Source organism: Venturia canescens, chromosome 6, assembly GCF_019457755.1.
Source record: "Venturia canescens isolate UGA chromosome 6, ASM1945775v1, whole genome shotgun sequence".
Classification (NCBI taxonomy): Eukaryota; Metazoa; Arthropoda; class Insecta; order Hymenoptera; family Ichneumonidae; genus Venturia; species Venturia canescens.
Genome location: NC_057426.1, coordinates 12,429,472 through 12,450,667, shown reverse-complemented (window position 1 = coordinate 12,450,667; position 21,196 = coordinate 12,429,472). Strand labels below are relative to the sequence as shown.

Here is a 21,196-nt window from a genome sequence, read left to right as displayed (position 1 = left end):
ATAAAAAAAATGTAGGCAGAACGAGTCAGTTGTAAAAATTAGGGGTTTGATTTCACGATCGAAAATTTTCTTCAACAATATATATATATATATATGTATGTCTAGTTTCCGTTCCCCTTGCACGGCAAAGTTTTCCCCTTAGCTCGAATCGCTTCGCGAAAAATACTTGGAATTTGAAGCTCCAATCGCGTTGCCCGGAATTCCTAGAATTTGAGCTCGAATATGGCTCGAATCTTTATTATCTCGTGAGTATATTCAAACCGGGACGAACCAAGTTTGAGTAAAAATGATGAGTTGTTGTCAGCTGAAATCCTTCGCTTTGGAATTCATGCAAGAATTGCAAGTTTTGTGTAAATTTGAAACTATCGCCGAGGAACACTCGCTTAACAATTCTGGAGCTTCTATTTCTTCGTTATCATCCCCCTTAATAATCGATTTGGAAATAAATCTTGATCTTCTTTCAGTGTTTTCCGGTGAGTCTTCTGTACCTAATCACCGTTCATGTCCCCATTGAGTTTATGCTCGACGAAAACAATTCTTGAGATTTCCACTTTTTGCGCTAATCTTTTAACATCACTGTGGTAAACGATCGAATCGCAGATGCTTTGTACAAAAAAATCGTGGACTATCCAATTGAAGGACGCCGCGTTTTTCGGGAAGCTTTAAACGATTATCTCGGAGAACATTTACATCGGAAGAAACTGCCACCGATAAGTTCGGTACAATTGATTCTACGCTGTCAATTTTCATGTGCCCTCGCAAACGGGGAAACCTTGTCATCAAAAGTTGATCGTTGCCTGAGTTACTTCCGACAGTATGTTCTCACGAGTGTGACGGTTTCACGCTCCGACAAGGACAATCTATTCACGTAAATTTTTCTGCTTTCTGAATTTATAGCACGTGAAAAATTTTCGGTAAAATCCTCAAACAAAAATTGGAATGATTTCCTTTGGAGACTTTAAAAATTATTCGACTAAATCTCTTTACACGAAAATGTTGACACACTGTTTTGCAGCGTTCTCTCGTAGCTCTCGGACGATTTTAATGACTTCATTTTTTATTCGACGGAGAACTGTTAGATTTTTATTACAAGAATCACTAAATTCAATAGAAGAATATAGCTATTGTGTTAAGCATGAAGCAAAAGGAAGATATTTGTCGTCAATCCAATAATTTGCTGGCTCTTGACTTTAATTAATTCATGTCATCCATACAGTTTATGATCATACGCAGTTTCTTCAAGATGTTTTTACATTGTATTTTCTTTTCAACTTTCGTGGCAAAATGTGTATATTTTTGGTTATATTAATTTATAGGTTAATTTTGTTTCCGCATGTTCTTCGATCATAATTGAACCATAAATGAACTTAGTATTAAGTCATTTCTTATAATTGTGATTGAATTGAATACTCTTTATGACCATCCAAAAAGATAACCTTTATTTCATCTTTGTATTCATTTCAAGCTTTGCAAATTTTTTTTACATCAATTTATTTACATTTTCTCTAGAATTTGTTCATTGTATCATTGTTCTGATCCTCATTGTTATGGACATTCGGGAAAGTCTATATCACGAGAAGAATCAGCGCTTGATATAACACCCATTGAGTGTAAATATTGTGAGAAAAAATGTTACGAAGACCCTGCAGGACGTGGAGTGATACAAAGGGTTCTGGCAAAATTTTTTACAGTTGAGGCATTCAATTGTCGCAATGAAAAAGCTTTTCATACTGCATTGTGCTGCTCAATTTCAGGTTTTTATAAATGAATCAATTTGATGATAACTTTACCAGAAGAAATAAAAAAATCATGCACATCACATTATTCTTTGATTATCTTTTCAGATCCTTTGATTGATAAACTAGAGCTTGGAGAAATGTATGATATTTGGGGACGTCATGATGTCTCCGAGTATGAAATATGGGGTTTGAGGAAAACAAGTTTCTTCGTAAAGGGAGATATTGATTTTACGTCTCTGCCACAAAGTATTCGAACACTTTGGATGTCTTTCGGGTAAGAACGATCAAATTATCTTCACATTTTTTATTTAATTTCATGCTGTCGCTCAGTTGATCTATGATTCATTGAAAAAAAATGATGCTGTGGTAGACGAAAAACTGTTTTTGCTAATATTCTCACTATATTTCAAATAATTACTCAAGGATTTTGTGAAGAATGTTCCCATGAACTGAGAAATAATATTAGTTAACAATATTATAGGATTTTACAAGACAGTGAAAAAAATATCTTTTCAAAAAAATTTTTGAACTTAATTTCTATTAAAATGTAGTTGTTGGCTTCAATTTTTTTATACCGTGTAAATGGATATTATTATTTTTTCGATTTTTTGATCTTTTTTTGTTCAATGATGTCAAAAAAGAATATTTCTAAAAATTTCAACTATACACAACTTTAGCCACTATAACAACGCATTTTAGGGAAGAAAGAAACTGAAATCCGTTCATTAGTCTTCGAGTCCTTTTGAGACAGAGTCGAGAACAGTTGCTTCAAAGTAACACGTTTAAATTTTTTGTTGCTTTTTTTTACTCCATGAATATCAATGATCACGTTGAATGTGAAAATTTTGTTTACATAATTGTGACCATGTATACTGCAGCAAAACGTAATATTTGCCGTGAGAATATAAACTTCTGTACTTTTCTTTAATAAAATAAACATTAATTAACAAAATAAACAAGTTGAGATTCTATTTTCCATTCGGTCAATCTCACTCTGACATTATTTCAAACTTTGTATGCGTAATTCACCAACTATATCTGAGAAACTATTAGAAAATTGAATCGAATGATGATTTACTTAATAAAATATTATCAGAGAAACTGGACCCAAGGATCCTTGGAGTTTCGTTAGGGCTCTTTCCCTTGAATTTGGTTCAAGAGTTTATAGAAAGCATGCTGCAATGTCTTTGAAGATGGGATTGCTATTGAGTTTGGCTAGTGTGGTAAGGTTTTTATTCAAACTGACAAATATCCGAAAGATGAGTTTTGCTGAAAGAAAATTCTACGAAAGATGATTTATTAAATTATCAAATTTTTTATACAAGTTTTTCTTGTCATCAAAACAGAAAATGAAAAGCTTGATTTTACAATTTTTTCTTCTTTTTACTTGGATACTAAACTTCCAAAAGGGAAACGCTACATATGCATCAGTCCTTTGCGTTGGTCCCAAGATTGGTGAATTAGAGGAAGATGTTATACAATATGCAGCAAATTGTGCAAATCGGAACGTCTATATGAATTTTCCTGTTCATGCAAATGTCGCAACGAGTGATGAACGCACTTGGCTTCATAGCGAGGCACTCCTTAGAGCGAAAACAGGGGTCTACGTTGTGGGCGATTGGGACAGCCTCAAAACCAACCAGCAAGATGATATTTTGAAAGGTGCAGAATATTTTTTTTTTAATTTTTTTTTTTTAAATAAATATTAGAGCTCTCAAAACTTTAGGCGGACCCCCATGTTAGCCACACATACCATTCATCATTCATGAAAAAAATATTTTTTCGATTCTGAATATTTTTTTACCTGGATATGAATATTCTGTAAAACTTGTTCGTGATTCAATCCCTGCGATTGAATCTTAATAAATAATGAAAGTCACCATCAGTCATTTATGCGAGCAATCTAATTACATGCATTAGATATGTTTACCGCTTGTGAATATTCTTGCTTATGAACGGAGAAGAAAATCATTCGTTTTGTTGGTTAAAAAAAAACTGAATTTACAATTGAAATTTTTTCTTTCATGTATGTCAGCCCTGGATGATGGTTATATAATAAAATCAAAGGGAAATATGAAATTGACTGACAGTGATGAAATTAATTTCCTTTCATCGCCGCTACCTCTTAAAACTGCAATTTGGACTCATTTGGAATGTGAAAATAATAATGGTCAAACGAATTCACCGATTCCACAGGACCTTATGAAGTAAGTATGTCCAGCTATTGTTAGGTATTGATTAATATTTAAGTTTTGATCGGAGTTCTATGAAATTCATGTACTTTCACTCTCAACTCGTTTGCAGTATGTTTGGTGTACCGTTCTTGGCCGATGTTGATGAAGATACAGATGATTCCATTATCGAGAGCTGCGAATTGATGTTTAATGATGGTGCGACGAATCCACGAAAAGTACCAATGAATCAAATGATCGAGGTTTTTTTACCTTTACTTTCAAGATATTTAGACTTAGAAAAAAAGTTTCGACAAACTCATTGGACATTTCGTAGAAAAAGAATTCACTTTTATGTTCAAATGAATAATAATCTTGGCCGCAAAGAAACTGACAATAGTCTGTTTTCATTTCATTTTCATACAAAGTTTTTGAGAATCGTGAACGGACGTGAGGTCAAAATGGAAGAGGCTGCAATGGAATTGTTGGAGGATTATTACGCCGTTTCTATGAAATGGAGAGCAAACACGTTTCCGTCCCGGTCGATTTCGTTGATGTAAGTTTTTTGAATCGTCCAAATTACGTTTGATCAATCGAGGGTCGCATCTGGCTCTTTATTTGTTTGTTTATCTTTTTAGGACAACTTTGGCTCAAGCTCACGCGAAACTTTCTTTGCGTACCGAAGTAACGTACGACGACGTCGTGATAATAATTTATCTGTACGAAAAATCGCTGTGTTTTTTGTACGGTTATCCAGTTCCGACTCTCCGTCCCCTTATGGGTGACGATGTCAACGAAATTGGTCAAAAAATGGAGTCGTTCAAAGCTTGGTTGACGTTGTACGTACTTAGCGTAATCCAAAAATAAGAAGGTTCCGCAGAAGATTTTCATTCATATTGATTTTTTATTTCGCATATTATATTAATTACCGAGATAAATACGAGTCTTGCTTGTAGCAATACAAAAGTGCAAAGTACTTTACATGCCACTTACACATAATTAAAAAGTACATTCATTTAAAAAACGAATTTTTAATCGGTTCACTTTTTTAACCTTATATTCATGGACTTCGAGGAATTAAAGAGTTCTTTTCAGGCTCAAGAAATTCGTTGACGATCGCTGTTATCATTTCCTTCAAAACGTCCTTTAGTTTCTGCAAATCTCTGGAAATCGAAGCAAAAATTAGACTACAAAAATCCAATTGATGCCAAAAAGTCTTCACCATCTTTCATGCTATCATTCGTCAATACTCAAAAAACTTATTGATAAACTTATTATTATTATTATTATTAATTGTGGTTCTATCTCGAAAGTCGACTCTATAAAGGGTAATTCAGACAACAGAATGGCTTTAATAAAGATAAATTGGAATCGCTACGTGCAAAATTAAATAAGTGAATTTTTTTAAATCCATTTTGTCGAGAAAAAGATGAAAAAAAAACAAGGGAACGGACCATGTTGAATATTACATAGTCGAGTAAAGTTAGAAATATCTTCATTAGTAAATGCTGTCAAATGACACTCGATAAGATTGCGATAGCGCAATAATACGATAAGCAACTGCAACAAGGTTTTTTTTGGAAATATTGATAAGACAAGGAAAAAAGAGGTCAAACGAATGGAAAGAAATTTCGACTCACTGTTGTTCAGGCGTTCCGCATAACTCGCTATAATATTTTATTTTAGGCTCGGTACCGCTTGTTCTCAGTGTTGTTACTAAACCATTTGAGAAACTAAACGTGATCATCTGACTGGTTTTCGATATTGGTAGTACAGCTTTGTTTCCGGGTTTCGTATTGTCGTAACCGCTCGTCAAATCCCTCACTCCGTTTATCACATATTTTCCTCCAACGATGCTCTTTGGATACTGCAATTAAGGTAAAGAAAAAATTGACAATAGAAACACGTTAAGATTTATAAAAAGAAAAGATCAAATTTGATTTACTTAAAACGCATATTATTACTGTAACACGAGAGTAAATATAGGAAAAATAAAATTTTCAAATTGAATTGATTCGTAACGATCAATGGAAAATCAATTTCTCTATTCTCTCAACATTTATTAAATTTTAGTCTATCGACTGAGCTTCGACCATTAACTATTTTATTTAAAAACGATTGATGGAAAGAAATATTTATGATTAATATTCGAGTGATCGCTTACGGTTCCGAAAGAGGCGAAACTTCTTCAAAGAACGGTGTGAGAAAATACAGGGACCTTACAACGGGTATAACAAGTAAACCGAGTAATAGCGAAGGTAAAAGTGTCAAAGTTGTGAAAAACATATTCGCGAGTTTTTCATAGCCACTCGTGATTTTCGACATGTTTCAAAATTCGCGTAGATCTCGTCAAACTAGTAATTTTGATGAATTTTATTGAATCACATTGTTCGTTGAACGGAGTGAATTATTTCCGTTGATTGTATCAGCGTAAATTCGAGACTGTCGTTCCGAATATGAAATTGTATGCCGACGTGTTTTCTGTTGATCTTCGAGGAAGTAATTAGCTAATTAAGCACGTACATTGGCCTTTCAAAATGTCAATCGATACCGAAATTTTCCGAAAGCGATACCGAAGTCAAAGGAAAATGTAAAAATTAAACTGGGAACGTCGCGTCGTACGGAGAAAAACAACGACACTACCACTACTTAAAATAGCGAATGCGCGCAGGTTGCTTCGTCATCGCAGCTTTATCGTGGATTGGCTGTATGCTTAATTTCACAAGATAAAGCATTGGTGGGAATTAAATGCCATTCTATGTCGGAGCTCGCTTTTTTCTGTCTCGCTCGCACACTTTTCCTTTCTCTCTTCAATGCCTTTTCATTGCGGCTGGTAGACAAGTACGTTGCGATATCATACAACGCTCTCAGACGACCTTGTAATCTAAAGGCGATCTATGCTCGCGATTCCAGAGCTATTACGAAATAAAATCAAAATACGATGGAAACAGAATAAGATCATTGAAGGTATACCGTGTTTGGAACTCCCTCAAAATTTCTCAATCTCTCGAAGATGGCCTTAATCGTTTCGGGCTCGTGACATATCCAGTATGAGTTTTCGTTTATGTGACGTCCATAACTACAAAGAAAAAGAGTCATTAGTTTTACAAATTAGAATGGTAGTTAAGTTTGCATCGTCGGAATGCAACGCCTATCGTTTCGACCGCACTGACATTTTCTTTTACAAAAATCTCAATTATTTTCGCCGCCTTAAATTTCAAGTAAATTTTCAGTTTGACAGAAAAGAAAATTTATCGTTTAGTTCTAAGGATCCAAACTTCGACTTATTTTAAGTTGTCTCTCTCAAATATTTACTTTGTAAATATGTTTCATTGACCAAGGAGGTCTCTGGTCAAATGATAATTAATGTGAACTCGAGTCAACAAGCATCGATACTCTTGTCTGAGCCCCGTAATGAGTTCATTTATAAAAGAGGTGACGAATGAGGGGACTTGTGAAAGGGAATTGTGAAAGCAGTCAGAGACTGAAGAAAAATGTATGATTTAGAGAGGAAATCAATTTCATATTAAATCAGATCATCACTTTTATGAGTAGAAATCTCGTGAGAACAACATTGACAATGTTTTGGATCTTTGCATCTTCGAAGTTTTTTTGAATACCCTTTTCGGCCATTAATTTTCTGATAAGTATTTTTTGCCTAATAACTACCTCGAGGAAAATTCCGAAAAATTGTTATAGTCGGTTTAGACCTGATACGAAAAAGATATACGTAGACATTTTCAAACTACTTCGCTCAAATGGGTTCTTGTTCAATTACGAGCGAAGTGTATGCGCAACGGAAAAATTTTTCGGTCTCCTAATGCCTTGCTCCAAAAACGAACAAAAAAAAATAAACAGTCGTCGAAACGTTCGAAAGTATCATAAGTTAGACATTGAATAGAACTTTTCAGAAAGAAAACTCGGACACTGAGAAATATTTACCAGAGAAAAGGTGGCAAAATGTGAATCCATCAAAAGAGTGGTTGGACAAAATTTTTTGAAAGATCCGGTAACTCGAATAACAGTCGCAGAGACTAACGAAAACGTTTCTGATTATGAAGATATGAGATGTTTTTCATAGAAAAAAATGTACGTAAAAATAGAAAACTAACGATTCCGACTCACTCGTTATATATTTCTTCCAGTTTGTCGATAAGCGTGAGCCCCATAGTTTCCAGATAAGCAGCCATTTCTGCGACCCTAACACCCGCACTTATGCCATCCTTATCGAGTACCTTGGGCCCACACATGAAACCAATCGCTTCTTCGAACGCGAACAACACGTTTTTACCATTTTTCATTAGCTCGACGATTCTGTTCCCCAACCATTTGAATCCAGTCAAAGTTTCCTTGAAATTCATGAAAATTTATGTTCTCAAAATCATTCAATAGAAGAATTTTTTTTATCGTGTAAAAGCAACATATACAATTGTACAAATATTTCAAAAATTCAGTTTCGTTATCTTTTTTTCGATGATAAACTGATCCAAGAGTTATAATTTCTCATATGATATTTCTTTCTTGTGATTTTGTGTACCAGGTTCTGCATATAATTTGTAAGTAAATTCGATTTTTTAATGTAACATCGTCATATTTTATCGGATTGTTTTTTGAACTATTTTACAAACCTCAAATTGAAAGTCTTCCTTTTTAGCCATGGATGCAAGTATTTTACTCGAAACTGTCGAAGCCAACATGTAAGAGTCTGCTAAATCAGCATCGGGACATCGTACGCGGTGCGTATGCAACATCCACCAACCCAATAATGCCCCGAGTTCATTCCCAGTTAAAACGTGCCACTCGTCCCTAAAGTATTCAACAAAATAAAAGTATACACGAAGTAAAAGATTTTTGAACTTTTTGTCATTCAATCTTAATGGGTTTTTTAACTCTCTCTTGACACACTTTTGATGTCAAATATCCCAACGCTAGAACCATCATGAGAGCAATATTCGTGAGTAAATTCTTTGTTTTCAATCTTATATTCATTAAAGATTTGAAAAAGATTCCCATTTTTTCCTTCGTTAAAATTTTGTTTGTTTGTCGTTAATTGTGAAATTGTTGAAATTCAAAATTTCTAATCCTTTTTCTAAACAACCAATCGAAGGGCTGCTTCTGTCAATGTGTGTTCTACGTGGTATTAAGAAACGAATCGTTTATTAATTTCATCGTTATTGACGCACTTGGAAGTTTTGACGGCACACGCGAGTCGATCTGCATCAGGATCATTTGCGAGTATTATTGTTGACCCATTGGTTTCTGCAGTTTTGATACTCAAATCGAGAGCACTTTTGCCTTCTTCGGGGTTTGGAAATTTGACTGTAGGAAATTCGGGATCCGGTTCTTTCTGTTCCTCCACGACAATGAAAGGCTGAAAATTAAAACAAAATCATTATGTCGAATTTATACAAGATATTTTTGGAAAAAGAAGAAATAGCAACCAGTCAAAAAAAAGGACAATTTTTCAAAAATTCGCTCACCCAAATATAAACGTTACTTTGTTGAACACATACTCAACTATTTCAGTATTTATCTTTAGAAATTGTAAAAGGAAAGTTTAGTACTCAATATCGAATTTTTCGACTCAACAGAGGGGAGTTTTCTTTAAAAAAAAAGATTTTAGTGATACGAGTAGCGTGTACCTTGAAATTGGAGTTATCGAATGCAGCAACCATATAATTGTACCCGACACCATGCATAGCAGTGTAGGTGAATTTGAGAATTGTATTTTGGTTGACTTCAGGATACAAAGTATTATCCTTGATTATTGGAAAGTATGATTTCATGACGTCTTCTAGAGGATCCCGGTAGAGCGGGCTATTGTAAACATTTTCTAGTTTCCAAGAGCTGTCCCGAGGCTCCAAATTTTTCAGAATACAGTTTTGTATTCCCTTGTCGTATGGCGAAATTATTTGAGCTCCATTTTCCCAATAAACTTTGTAGCCGTTGTCTTCTTTGGGATTGTGCGAAGCTGTTATCATGATACCAGCTGCACACTTGTACTTGGATACTCCAAATGGCACAAACGGTGTTGGACATACTTTGGAGTACATGTAAACGCGAATACCTCGGTTTATGAAAATTGCTGCCGTTAGTTCTGCGTACCTAGATGATGAGTTCAAATATTTCATTAATAAAAGAATAAGAATAGAAAGGGGCATATTTTCAATTCAAATACCACCCACAACATTTTATCTAAACAAATCCAACAAATATTTCACCTGCTTTTAAGTGGCTAATAGGAAAAGCAGAAATGTCTTATTTTAAACGATTATTTCTCTGACTTGACAATGTTTCATTCAAAATTCTCTATCTTCTGAAAATTCATTCGTTTTTTGTTCTTTAGTTACTCTCGTTGTTTTGAGAAAGAATTTTTTATTGTATCTTCCCAACTTTTCCTATCGTACATGCTAACTTTTGTTGTATGATGTGATGTATTTTAATGATGATATCCAATGTGTGTGTCAATGATTCCATTTAGAAATTTTCAAAATAATATCTTCTTATTTATTAGTTTGATAATATTCTTTGTTCATTATTGTTCGGGGTACCTTTTGCTATTGTATCTGCCATCGTATCCGATTATGACTCCTTTATTTTCCAGATCAAATAAACTGTTGCACAGGTATTCTAGAAGACCTTGACCCGTTTGAACGATGACCAAATCGTTCATTTGATTGTAGCCAGGCCCCATTTTACCTCTAAGGCCTGCTGTACCAAACTCCATTCTTTTGAGAAAGAGATTGGACAATTTTTTGATTTCTCCATCCTTTGCAAGTTTTCTCACTTCTTTGTCAGCTTCAGAGTCCTGAAATTTTGTTGATTAATTTAAACAACGTACCACCATTATTTTGAACTCATTTTGCAATCCCGCTCAAAAGAATTTGAATTAAGTTTAAGTAGCTAGTACACCTTCATCGGACCTTAATGAATGAAACCAATTCAGAATTGTGCAAAGTAATATTTTAATATTGATCTGTTTTGACTTAACTTACGCATGAAAACAAATTTGCTTCACTTACACAAGAAAACATTTTCGAATTGGTAAAAAAAACTTGGTCACCTACAATATTCAATTAGTCTTAATATCATACCCTATTCCAGGCCAGCCATTCGTTGATTTTTTCGTCGAGAGTCGTATTTCCAGTCTTCACTAGTTCATCGAGTGCCATACCGTACTCTGTAATAACACAAAACGATTGGGAACTACAAAAAGTTGTTGCAATTTTATTCTGTCTGAGCAGATTTTATTATTTAGTTTACTATTACACTGTAGAGGTGTGCGCTTGTTCAATTTATATTTTAAAGTTGTGGAAGCAGACAAGTCAAACGCTGCCTGAAACGAAAAATGCTCTCTCGTTATTGAGCAACGAGAGGAGAGAGTTAAAATAATTTGATGTCATTTATCTCGCGTAGTTTGACCTTCTGTTTGATGGAAGTGAGTGAATCGAGGCTGGTGAATAGTATTTCGACGATGTTTATACGTGTAGGACGAAGATGAGAGATTCGATTATCTGGCGTTGGATTTGGAGCATCCAGCATACGATTTTTTCACATCATTTACGACACAAACACGATATCAATATATGTTGACTGACGTAACTTCAGCGAAATGCTCACGATCGAATATCAAAACGAATGACAAAAATGTACAGATTTATCTTAAAAAAAATAGACACAGAAGTGTTTGTACCTAATTATCGTCAAAATCGTATCAGCTGACAACTGACAAGTCTTTGTTTATATTCGACTTCTCACGCACCGGTCTGCGCGGTCTAACTAACGTCAAGTGATACGATATATATACTGATAAACCACTTGCATCAAAATCCGCTACCGTGTCCGCTACGAAACTATACCCGCAGATTGGTTGACAGGTAGATAGCCTCACAAAACAGTTCGCAAAGTGGGCATAGTGATGATACGGATTTATAGAATTGGCGGGAAAGCAGTGATTCAGTTTTACTTTTAAATAATTCTATATGTATTTTTGTATTTATAATATTCATAAAAAATTGAGCGGACATCAAAACTGGAATATGTCTATTGATTTTTTGATTCCATATTTGACGACATAAATATATAGAATGATCAATAATGTCTTTTGTTCTTACCGGCTGCACCACCATAGTGGCGGAGACTATTTGAACTGCGTAGGAGAAAAACTGTTTTATCTTATGAGTATTAGATCTATATATATATTTACTGACATGATATGTACTAATAATTTTTTCAAGGTTTTAAACACACTTACATACTCGAATTTCTTGTTATATCTCTGCGTACGTGAGACCTTTTTTCTTCTTTCTTTTATGTCTAGACAGTCCAGACTATATAGCTCTTTTTATTTCGCGATCTCGCCGAGGCTGGCCAAAATCATATCATGGCCCTATTTCGATATTATCTCTCCAAGTTACTGACAGTCCTGCATATATGCACGTAGAGGTTTAATCTACTGTATATGAATAAATATAATGATCCCATAAACTAGCAGTACCGGCAGTGAATACCAAAATGCGGCGCAATCATGTATCAACGCGGGAATCTTTGAGCTCTGCTACCCCGCCAACCCTGCTAATTCATTTTATATTACACAAGGGCAGGGTGTCAACTCGACACCGGGCAACTCACCACTGCATTATTCACGTCTATCTATATATACACCCGAACAATGCGGTGGTGAGAGTTGCTCGGTGTCGAGTTGACATCCTGCCTACACAAGAGGCTGGTTGGTCTTCCTGGTCTAGGTAAATTTTTCCTTATGATAGCGCATCGACTGACAACTTTTGATTATGAGTAGATAAATTTTACCGAGAGACCCGGGAGTTGGAAAAGTCGCCTAATTGAATCATTTATCGAAAAAGTATACTAGAGAATATTTTGAAAATTTCATAAGCGTTGTACAAAAATACGGAAGTGATGAGAAGAAAATTCAATCAATGTACTTGTCCCGAGACTCTACCGAGTCTCTTGATGATTACGGGAAAATCGGTAGCGTAAAATTGATGATAACTTATTTTGGACAAACGCGACACTTTTGACAAGCAGGTCATTCGATAAAATTTTTATGAAATTTTGATAGACTAGACTTATTAAATATCGATATATGAGTATACATAAGTCGTGTCTCATAGCTTCATGCATGTTTGTTCAAAGATGTTTTGTACTATTCTTGGCAGTGGTTCAGAAAAAACTGGGTGAATAAAAAAATTCGTGTTTAAAAATGAAAAAAGTCGTCTGGACATGACACGAGGATTTCCGATAATTGCTGTCCAGCAGCAGCACCGGTCAGCACAACAGTGCTATAGTATGAAACACGAGATTCGACCGATACGACACAGTCCACAGTCGTGGTCGTGCGAATCAGTTATCAGTTGGCAAGCATCAGTGTTCCTTGACCTCCTGAAGGAAGAGTCATGGTTCTCAAAATAGCGGCATTGTCGAACTTTAATTCTTTAAAGCATTGCTCGCTACGGAAAGCCAAATTACCTTGTTGAAATTTTGGGACATATCATTCCCTCCGTCCCTATATTTTCGAAATGAGTCGGCCACTGTTTATTATTTGATTGGAGCGTGTGGAGTGTGGTGTTCGTTCAAAGTACCTGTCAGTGCGGTGTGTACGTGTCCCAGATCGTAGCACTATTATATTGTTCTGGACGGTTTGTATCAACTAATTTTAATCACAAAACCAAGTTTTGTCATTATCATGCATTTCACAAACAATGGATCGTTGTGCTCAACGATTGTTATCCTTGTACACATCAAATACTCTGAATTCTCCATACGTAATGGAATTTACAGTACATATATAGTCGCGAGAAAATCCAATATGTATTATTAATAATTGTGAGATTTGTCCATTCATCAATACATTATATTAATACGATAAATCAAGAAAAACTTACAAAATATTACGAATATATATACCAATTTCATATGACAATTTAAGAAAAAATTCAAATTTTTGCTTAACATAAGGAAAGTAGTGAGTCATTCTTTTCAATCTTCTTGATTCTAGATCTTTAGTAAAATGGATATCGGTGTTATAAAGATTGCAGAGGATAATGATTTTGAAAAATTGAAGCGCCTTTATGACGACAACAACGATTGGAGACTGGATTATAACAAACCAGATTTGTCCGTCTGGACAAAGTCAGTGCCGGGAATAAGCTTTCGTATGATCAAGGTAAACTTTTTGTCTAAATTCAAGCATTTATGCTGTTTCCAGACAATACAGGGATCGTCGTCAAAAATAATTGTTTCCAATTGAGTTGAATATTTTAATGTAGAGCATAATTCGAATTGAAAGATTGCCTCACACTATCGATACATATTTGGATATTCAAATTTTTCCATACTATAACAAATATTCTGAGTTTGTAAAAAAACCTACTAGTTAAATTCTAAATCACAAATATTTTTACATCCAAAGTCTTCAGAATAATGAAAAAATGATCATTTAGAATACAATCCGTTTCAATCTGGAATGGCAACAACAATTCATGACAATTAAAACATTGCATTCACAGATAAGAACAAGGTTCTCTGATGTCATGCCAGAAACATTGTACGATGTTTTACATGACCCGGAATATAGAAAAGTATGGGACACTCACATGATCGAATCCAAAGATATAGGTTTTTTCAATCCTAATAATGATATTGGCTATTATTCAAGTGAGTATAGTACATTTTCAAGAATTGCAAGATTGGTTCATAACATCAATAATAATTTTGAAGTCCTCTAACAATTATTATCAATTACAAACTTATTTTGAAATTCAACTGTCCTTTTTGTTTTCGAACTTTGTTTAATTTATGTGGATCCAATGTATATTGAGCATTCAATTTTTTCTCAGTGGCTTGTCCATCTCCATTGAAAAATCGTGATTTTGTGCTTCAACGCTCTTGGCTGGACACCGGCTTGGAACAGTTGATTCTTAATCATTCCGTTTTTCACAAAGATTATCCTCCACGGAAACATTATGTGAGGGCAACGTCTTATCTCACAGGTGAGATTTTAAAAAATATTTTCACATATTTTGTTTCATGTGTATGGGAGAATTTCCCATACATGTGTATTGAAAATTTAAATGAATTTAGAACAAGAGAAAACTAACTGCCAATGAATTTCACTTACAAAAAATTTGAACTCATTGATCGTAGTCTAATTAAATCATAGAACCCGTTTCAACTTTTACTAGTGAGTTTTCTTCATTGCGTTAAAAATATTTCCCTTTGCTCACTATCTTTTCGTATGTTGTGATATTGAGGAATCCATACTGACCATTTTTTTAATTCCAATGGTAAAAACCCTCGTGAATGTTATCCACTCATAAATGGTGATAATTTTGATGTATCAACAAATTTTTGTCCGCTGTAATAATAGTTTTATTAATGAAAATCGATTTTTACAAAAGCACGATTTTTACTGTCCATATGTTTAAATAAATTCATTCCTCAAGTGGTTAATAATTTGAGTTTATTTATACTTTTGATTCCTATGTTGGACATAAAAAAATGACATTTTTGAAAAGTTCGTTGATACAGAATAAACCTGAAATAATGGAAAATGAATGAATGTTTTTCCAAGGGTACATTGTCCGACCTTCTCGAAACGGAGATGGCTCGGAGCTGGGTTACGTTTCGCATACAGATCCACACGGTAAACTGCCTGTTTGGCTGGTGAACAAAGTGACCCAAATCTTAGCTCCGAAGGTGAGGAATGAGAGGGAGAGGAATAGCAAAATATTTGTGACGGTTTAGATGAAGATGTAAATGAAAAAAGGCTTTGGTTCTAGATGGTAAAAAGATTACACAAGGCATCGATCGGTTATCCTGATTGGAAAGAGCAGAACAATCCAAATCATCGACCTTGGCACTCGCCCGAGCAGATAACAGCTCCTCGGATAAGAGTTGAGGACGTGAGTATTGAGTGGCGAAAAAAGCGAGACAAATATTTAAATAATCTTCGAAATCAGGATTTGCTCGGAGATTACGAAAAAAAAGCATATCAGTAAACGCTCATAATTATTTTCAGTGCATTCAGTCAGTGGCTGAGCGAAACATGAAGAACATGTACGTGGACGAGTCTGATTTCAGAGAATCTTCGCACAAGGATATTATGAGTATGGACAGTGATTAATCGTTGGCTCTTTCACGTTTCTTGTAGAAAACATTTGGTAGAATTTGTTTTTTCCACTCGGATATAAACTTTGGTAAGACCCAGGGGTTTTACGAAAGAAAACATCGCTTGGTTAATCTTTGAGAATAGCGCGAGTGGGGTTCGTTCTAGTCTGGTAAACCGAGTGAGTGAGAAAGATGACAAAGGCATTTTTATGGGCATCAAAAGTTCGATTCAAATAGTACACACGTATATAGACATGAAAACCAACCCTTCGTATGTAGTATTACACAAAGAACCGGCTTTCATGTAAGATTAGGTAGTGAGGTGAGGTTCGTATCTCTTTTTTCGATGACACAATCATTTATAAAGTTTCTCTAAAGAGATCATTGACAGTTTTGAATTATTCTAAGTTCGTTGTTTGCGAATAAGATCAAATGTTGTTTCAACCGTTGGAAACAAAGTATACTTTTTCGACTTTCTACAGCTCGAAGGAAGTAATAAAAAAATATATCATTCTATGCTATGGCAAAAGAATCTGAACCGAGCAATTACACTTTGATTTTCTCGATATTCGTCAATGATTTCGTTGGAGATAAGTTGTTTGTTATCAGGAGAAAGAAGCAAGTGGTCTGCGTGCGTTACGGAATATAAAAAATACTTTTATGATAATTACGTTCATATTACAACATCGTTATACGCTCGTGCACTCTTTTGCCGATTTATCATCGGATCAGTTGAATTATCACGTTTGATAATTTGGATAAAAAGGAAAAAAACAAAACGAGTTGACAGAAATAATAGATTCGTTATTGATATACGACATTTTATCGTCTTCCTACTGGTATAATTAATTGATATACTGCTTAATGCCATTAAAACATTTTCATTAATGGTCGTAAATGGTGCTCCGCCGCATAAATGAAGCCAATTTTACACTGGAAGAAAAAAATGTTATAACTTTCAACATAAATCATAGGCTATTGTAAGAGTCCGTGTCACCCTGTGAAAATATTTTAATTAATCTTCTCATAGTTACAATACTTTTTGTATTATTTATTCTTCAATTTTTTGCACCAATTGTATGAGTGCTGAATTTTCACAACACTTTTATTTGAGGTTTCGTGATGGACTATTGGAAAGTATCGAAAGATTATTTTTCTTATGCCGTGTCTTCAATTTGAAGAAACATCAATGAAGACAGATTTGAAAAAGCATCAGCTGCTGACGATCGATTTTCACAATGTCAAATTCCGGTGGAGATTTTTAGAAGAAAAATTCTTATTTTTCGACTGATTTTTTCTTCGCATTCGATTTTTTAATAATTTTTATTGATTCATTTTTGAGAGTCAAGTTTGCCAAAAAATATTCCGCTAACAAATAAATTCATTTTAAATTAGTCGAGTTAAAAAAAAAAAATCGCTCGAAAAATATGAATTGCTCTTCTAAGAAGATACACGAGAATTCTGGAATTTCGTATTTATTCATTGATGCTCTTACAAAATTGTAACGCTTTTAACATTTTTCTCGATTGACCGCACGCTGCTATTCGAATTAACCATCAATTCATCTGACAAGTCCATTGAAATTTGCACAAATTTGTTGTTATAATTCAGCACCAACTTGAGTGACGTAGAACTCTATTTAACTTCGAAACGATCACATTTTGTCTAGAATTTTTAGGAGAAAAACATTCCACTATTCTTGCAATATCTTCCCACTATTTCATCCAGAAATTTCGTTTTAGATGAACAATGAAGCGTTAGTATAAACAAATTTTATTAAGTGTGGATTCCAGTACTCTCTTTGGACAGTTTCGTGATGCAAGTTTGAAAATTTGGGCTGTGCATACAATTTAAAAAAATGAAGAAATTGTGACTGAACGAGGTTCAATGAAAAGGTCCTTATTACCAAGGTCCTGGTTACCATCTTATGAAAGTAAAATCTGAGCTCTGTCCTCCTTTGTATAACGGAGTGATTTATTCATCTGTCCATTTGGTAGTGTTTGTACGAAATTATCAATTCTGATCCATAAGACTTATAACTAACTTTCATAGCTTCGCTCGTGTGCATTTTAAGATGAATCATTCGTGAGGTCATGGCTCGTCAAAGTGCTTTCAACAGTTTTTCTCATGAAATTCATGATCTAACGAAGAATCACGTGCATCGGAAATTCTAATACACATTTTAAAATGTAAAATGAAGAAAGTATCATTACTAAGCCAAGGGTAAATGGCATTTATCACGTGGATTGTCATCTAAAACCAAATAAAAAAAAGGTTTTTATCAATTTTCAAAGAATTTTTTAACACATCCTTTGATTTTTTTTTTTTTCAACTAAAAAAGTGGTGTGTGCACTATCGAACGTATTTTATACACTCTGTCAATTGATAGATTTGATTGAATGATTGAAAAAACTGTTGAAAGATCGCGTTTGAGTTAGAACGCCTCAAAAACTTTGTTTAAGAATCGCTTTATCTTTTGTTTTCCGAGGAGTTGAAATATTTCAAGTGAACATCGATGCCCGAGTTGGACTCTGACATCTATTTGGCTCTTATGATCCACGAAAATTTTTAAGGCATCGATTTTCGGTGGATATTTGCTGGGCAAACGTTTGAAACCCGTAGAACGTATTTTGAAAATTGATTTTATTGGACATGACTCCTGAAGATTTTACTTCGATATTTCAGCGACCTCTTTGCTCTGAAACCGACAGACTTGATATGTGAATTTGAAATGCACTGATTTATCATTTTCATCGATACTTAAGGTTGCGATTTGCAACTCACTCCTTAAACTGTCAATCTCAATATCTTTTTACTGACGAGACATTGTCTGATGGATAAAAGTCTCAATTTTCCTCTTCTACTCCGGAATGTGGAGTCATTTTATTCAATGAAATATTTATTACAGAGAGCCAAGGACTTTGATCAAATTCCCAAATAAAGTTTGTCGGGACTCGAAACTTCATCTCGAACACACTATCTACGTTGCCTATTCGCGTTTTGTACTTTGCACTGCAAACGCTGTAAGGTTAGCTGTTAAAACAAGAATATTGAAAAACCAAAAAAAAAAAACAAATACAAAAAAAGCAGCAAATCGTCTCGTGGCTCGCCTTAATTGCTGTTCGTTCTTGTTATTATGTATACACACAAGTACGTTTAATAACTGTACCGCGCTGTACAGTGCACATAAGCCTAAACGATCTGGTATTTATTCATTATAACAATTATATCGAAATCTAAGTAAATTATAAAAAAATGTCGTAATTTTATATACATTGCTACATTCATTCGTGTGATTTTGACCTCTCTTTTTTTTCAAGTACACGCGACATGCTTAATTCCAAAATTCAATGCTGACTCGATAATGGCAACTCTCTTAAGATTCGTGCCAAGAATCACGATAAGTTTACTCTTTTACAGTCATTCGATTTATACGATCAGAATTTTTTTTTTTTCATTATAAAAATGATAAAAAAATCAATGATATTGTAAAATTTTTCTGAATACTTAAGATTTTTCATGAAATTTAGTTTTGTAGGTTTTGACGTTTTAGAAATTTTCAAACTTTCAAAATAAAGACGTTTGAAAAACTGGAAATCTCGACAATTTATTAGTCGAGGGAATTCGTTCACTTGTTTTTATCTCTCAATCTTGATCTTCTTTACTTCTCAATAGAGATTTTTTGCAAAATGAAGTCTGTCCAACCCGGTGAGAAACGACTCGATGACGAATCACTGTAATGTATATAAAACTGCGACATTTCGGCCATCCGAATTTGCAGGGCTTTCCAGAAAAACGTGAAAATAAGTGAGACGTGCTTTTTCCTTACAAAAATCGTACAAAGTTTCACGAGCTGATTGATTTCATTTTTCAGTCAAACTGCAGTCAGAGTGCTCATCGCATCGCTTGTTATTCTTATGAAAATCGATCAATCGAAAAAGTTTTAAAACCATTAAAGGAATTTCTCAAATCGACTTGAAATTAACGAAAATCCTGAATTTCTTCAAACATTGAATAAAAAATTTTTCAAAAATTTGGATTTTCTCTTCACCAACAAAATTTCAATGATTTTGGGACCATTGAAAATGGCGATTTGATTTTTTCTCCATATTTTGGAACACAGTTTGAAGCCTTTCTGCTTTCCAGTTGCAGAATTTTATACGATTTTTGTAACCGAGCAAGTAACAGAGCCTCATGTATCGACGATGACTTTGGAGCCTGATAAAATGAGGATGTTACAGTGTTGTGAAATGCCTCATTAATGTACGTACGCCGTTTCAATCTCTAGTCCACGTAAGAGAGACTATGACTCTAATTTACGAAAACATACATAAAAATACATAAATGCCTATTGTTTTTGAGGATAAGACTTCCGATCGGAGCACGACATCAAACATTCTTGCAAATGTCTTTTAAACGTGATTCCCTAATTTTTCATGGGATAACAAGGGCCATTAAATTCGGCGTTTATTTTATATTGAATAATGGCACATTGTATATATTACGAATAGTATTATTTACGAAATATATTGCATTGTTAAAAAGTTCAACTGTTTTTTTCGCCTGTTGATTATTAATATCAAACATAAAAAAGCAACAATATAAATCGTTTTGTTTTGTTTTTGTATTTTTATCATATGGAATAATCTTGTCGAAGGGATACCAAAAAAGATTTTTCTTTCAATTCTTTTTCAATCCTCCCATAAATGAATGTGAGTCCGTTCTGACAAAAGCTGATGAAATAGTACGAACTTTACGAAAACAATCACTCACGTGCTATTTGATCTCTTACTGTATTAATGAAGTCAATTAGTCGATAATCGATCCCTGAACGATTCATAATTTCCGTTAGAAAATCGTATTCATTGATAAACGAACAAACTCGATAAAGCATAACTTGCTCATTAAACGAGATAGAATGCTGGTCTCGCTACGAACCTACTTTTTTCCTCTACGTCGTCGTATAACGACATGTCTTCCTTATCTCTAGCACTCGATTCCCAATGATCGTACTTGCAATAAATTTTTCAAACTGCTGAGAAATTCTCGCATTATTTGCGCGGTTAAATTGTATAATCTAGAAACATTGCAGAAACTTGAGGCCAAGTATTGAAAATAGTAGTCGAGTATTAAAAAAAAAGCAAGCCAATACGGGCA

The 21,196-nt window shown here is 34.3% G+C and overlaps 3 protein-coding genes across 10 annotated transcripts; 2 read left to right on the top strand and 1 right to left on the bottom strand.

Annotated features, from left to right (window-relative positions):
- The first annotated feature begins 286 nt into the window (after positions 1-286).
- On the top strand, positions 287-4,806 carry LOC122412379 (minichromosome maintenance domain-containing protein 2). The gene is made up of 10 exons (XM_043421852.1): positions 287-473; positions 601-868; positions 1,510-1,754; positions 1,845-2,013; positions 2,836-2,962; positions 3,149-3,401; positions 3,775-3,946; positions 4,044-4,173; positions 4,339-4,466; positions 4,549-4,806. Exons 1-10 carry the CDS (start codon positions 287-289, stop codon positions 4,775-4,777), a joined length of 1,908 nt encoding a protein of 635 aa, XP_043277787.1. The 3' UTR covers positions 4,778-4,806.
- Positions 4,795-12,185, bottom strand: Pgm2a (phosphoglucomutase 2). 7 transcript variants are annotated; one of them, XM_043421612.1, is made up of 11 exons: positions 11,604-11,758; positions 11,180-11,246; positions 11,005-11,090; positions 10,462-10,718; positions 9,553-10,015; positions 9,094-9,281; positions 8,539-8,716; positions 8,036-8,259; positions 6,884-6,989; positions 5,551-5,777; positions 4,795-5,073 (listed from the first exon to the last, which is right to left on the bottom strand). In XM_043421612.1, exons 3-11 carry the CDS (start codon positions 11,080-11,082, stop codon positions 4,971-4,973), a joined length of 1,824 nt encoding a protein of 607 aa, XP_043277547.1. In that variant the 5' UTR covers positions 11,083-11,090; positions 11,180-11,246; positions 11,604-11,758; the 3' UTR covers positions 4,795-4,970. The 7 variants fall into 7 exon arrangements, with proteins under 7 accessions (XP_043277547.1, XP_043277544.1, XP_043277546.1 ...); XM_043421609.1 differs by lacking the exon at positions 11,604-11,758 and adding an exon at positions 11,333-11,574 and having other exon boundaries at positions 11,174-11,246; XM_043421611.1 differs by lacking the exon at positions 11,604-11,758 and adding an exon at positions 11,333-11,402.
- Positions 12,186-13,182: 997 nt separating this feature from the next.
- On the top strand, positions 13,183-20,589 carry LOC122412179 (START domain-containing protein 10-like). Of its 2 annotated transcripts, none has more exons than XM_043421548.1 (7): positions 13,183-13,527; positions 13,929-14,096; positions 14,440-14,587; positions 14,770-14,922; positions 15,504-15,628; positions 15,712-15,834; positions 15,951-20,589. In XM_043421548.1, exons 2-7 carry the CDS (start codon positions 13,941-13,943, stop codon positions 16,053-16,055), a joined length of 810 nt encoding a protein of 269 aa, XP_043277483.1. In that variant the 5' UTR covers positions 13,183-13,527; positions 13,929-13,940; the 3' UTR covers positions 16,056-20,589. The 2 variants fall into 2 exon arrangements, with proteins under 2 accessions (XP_043277483.1, XP_043277482.1); XM_043421547.1 differs by having other exon boundaries at positions 13,186-13,569.
- The last annotated feature ends 607 nt before the right edge of the window (positions 20,590-21,196 follow it).

Excerpts from the sequence above, each read along its gene's own strand:
- LOC122412379 (XM_043421852.1), top strand. The coding sequence starts at position 287 with ATGATGAGTTGTTGTCAGCTGAAATCCTTCGCTTTGGAATTCATGCAA. Across the intron at positions 2,014-2,835 it reads ACACTTTGGATGTCTTTCGG|AGAAACTGGACCCAAGGATC; the intron begins GTAAGAACGATC and ends AAATATTATCAG. Across the intron at positions 4,467-4,548 it reads TCCCGGTCGATTTCGTTGAT|GACAACTTTGGCTCAAGCTC; the intron begins GTAAGTTTTTTG and ends TTATCTTTTTAG.
- Pgm2a (XM_043421609.1), bottom strand. The coding sequence starts at position 11,452 with ATGCTGGATGCTCCAAATCCAACGCCAGATAATCGAATCTCTCATCTT. Across the intron at positions 6,990-8,035 it reads CTGGAAGAAATATATAACGA|TTATGGACGTCACATAAACG; the intron begins GTGAGTCGGAAT and ends TTTTCTTTGTAG. Across the intron at positions 5,074-5,550 it reads TGCGGAACGCCTGAACAACA|AGATTTGCAGAAACTAAAGG; the intron begins GTGAGTCGAAAT and ends TTCGATTTCCAG.
- LOC122412179 (XM_043421548.1), top strand. The coding sequence starts at position 13,941 with ATGGATATCGGTGTTATAAAGATTGCAGAGGATAATGATTTTGAAAAA. Across the intron at positions 14,097-14,439 it reads TAAGCTTTCGTATGATCAAG|ATAAGAACAAGGTTCTCTGA; the intron begins GTAAACTTTTTG and ends TTGCATTCACAG. Across the intron at positions 15,835-15,950 it reads CTCGGATAAGAGTTGAGGAC|TGCATTCAGTCAGTGGCTGA; the intron begins GTGAGTATTGAG and ends AATTATTTTCAG.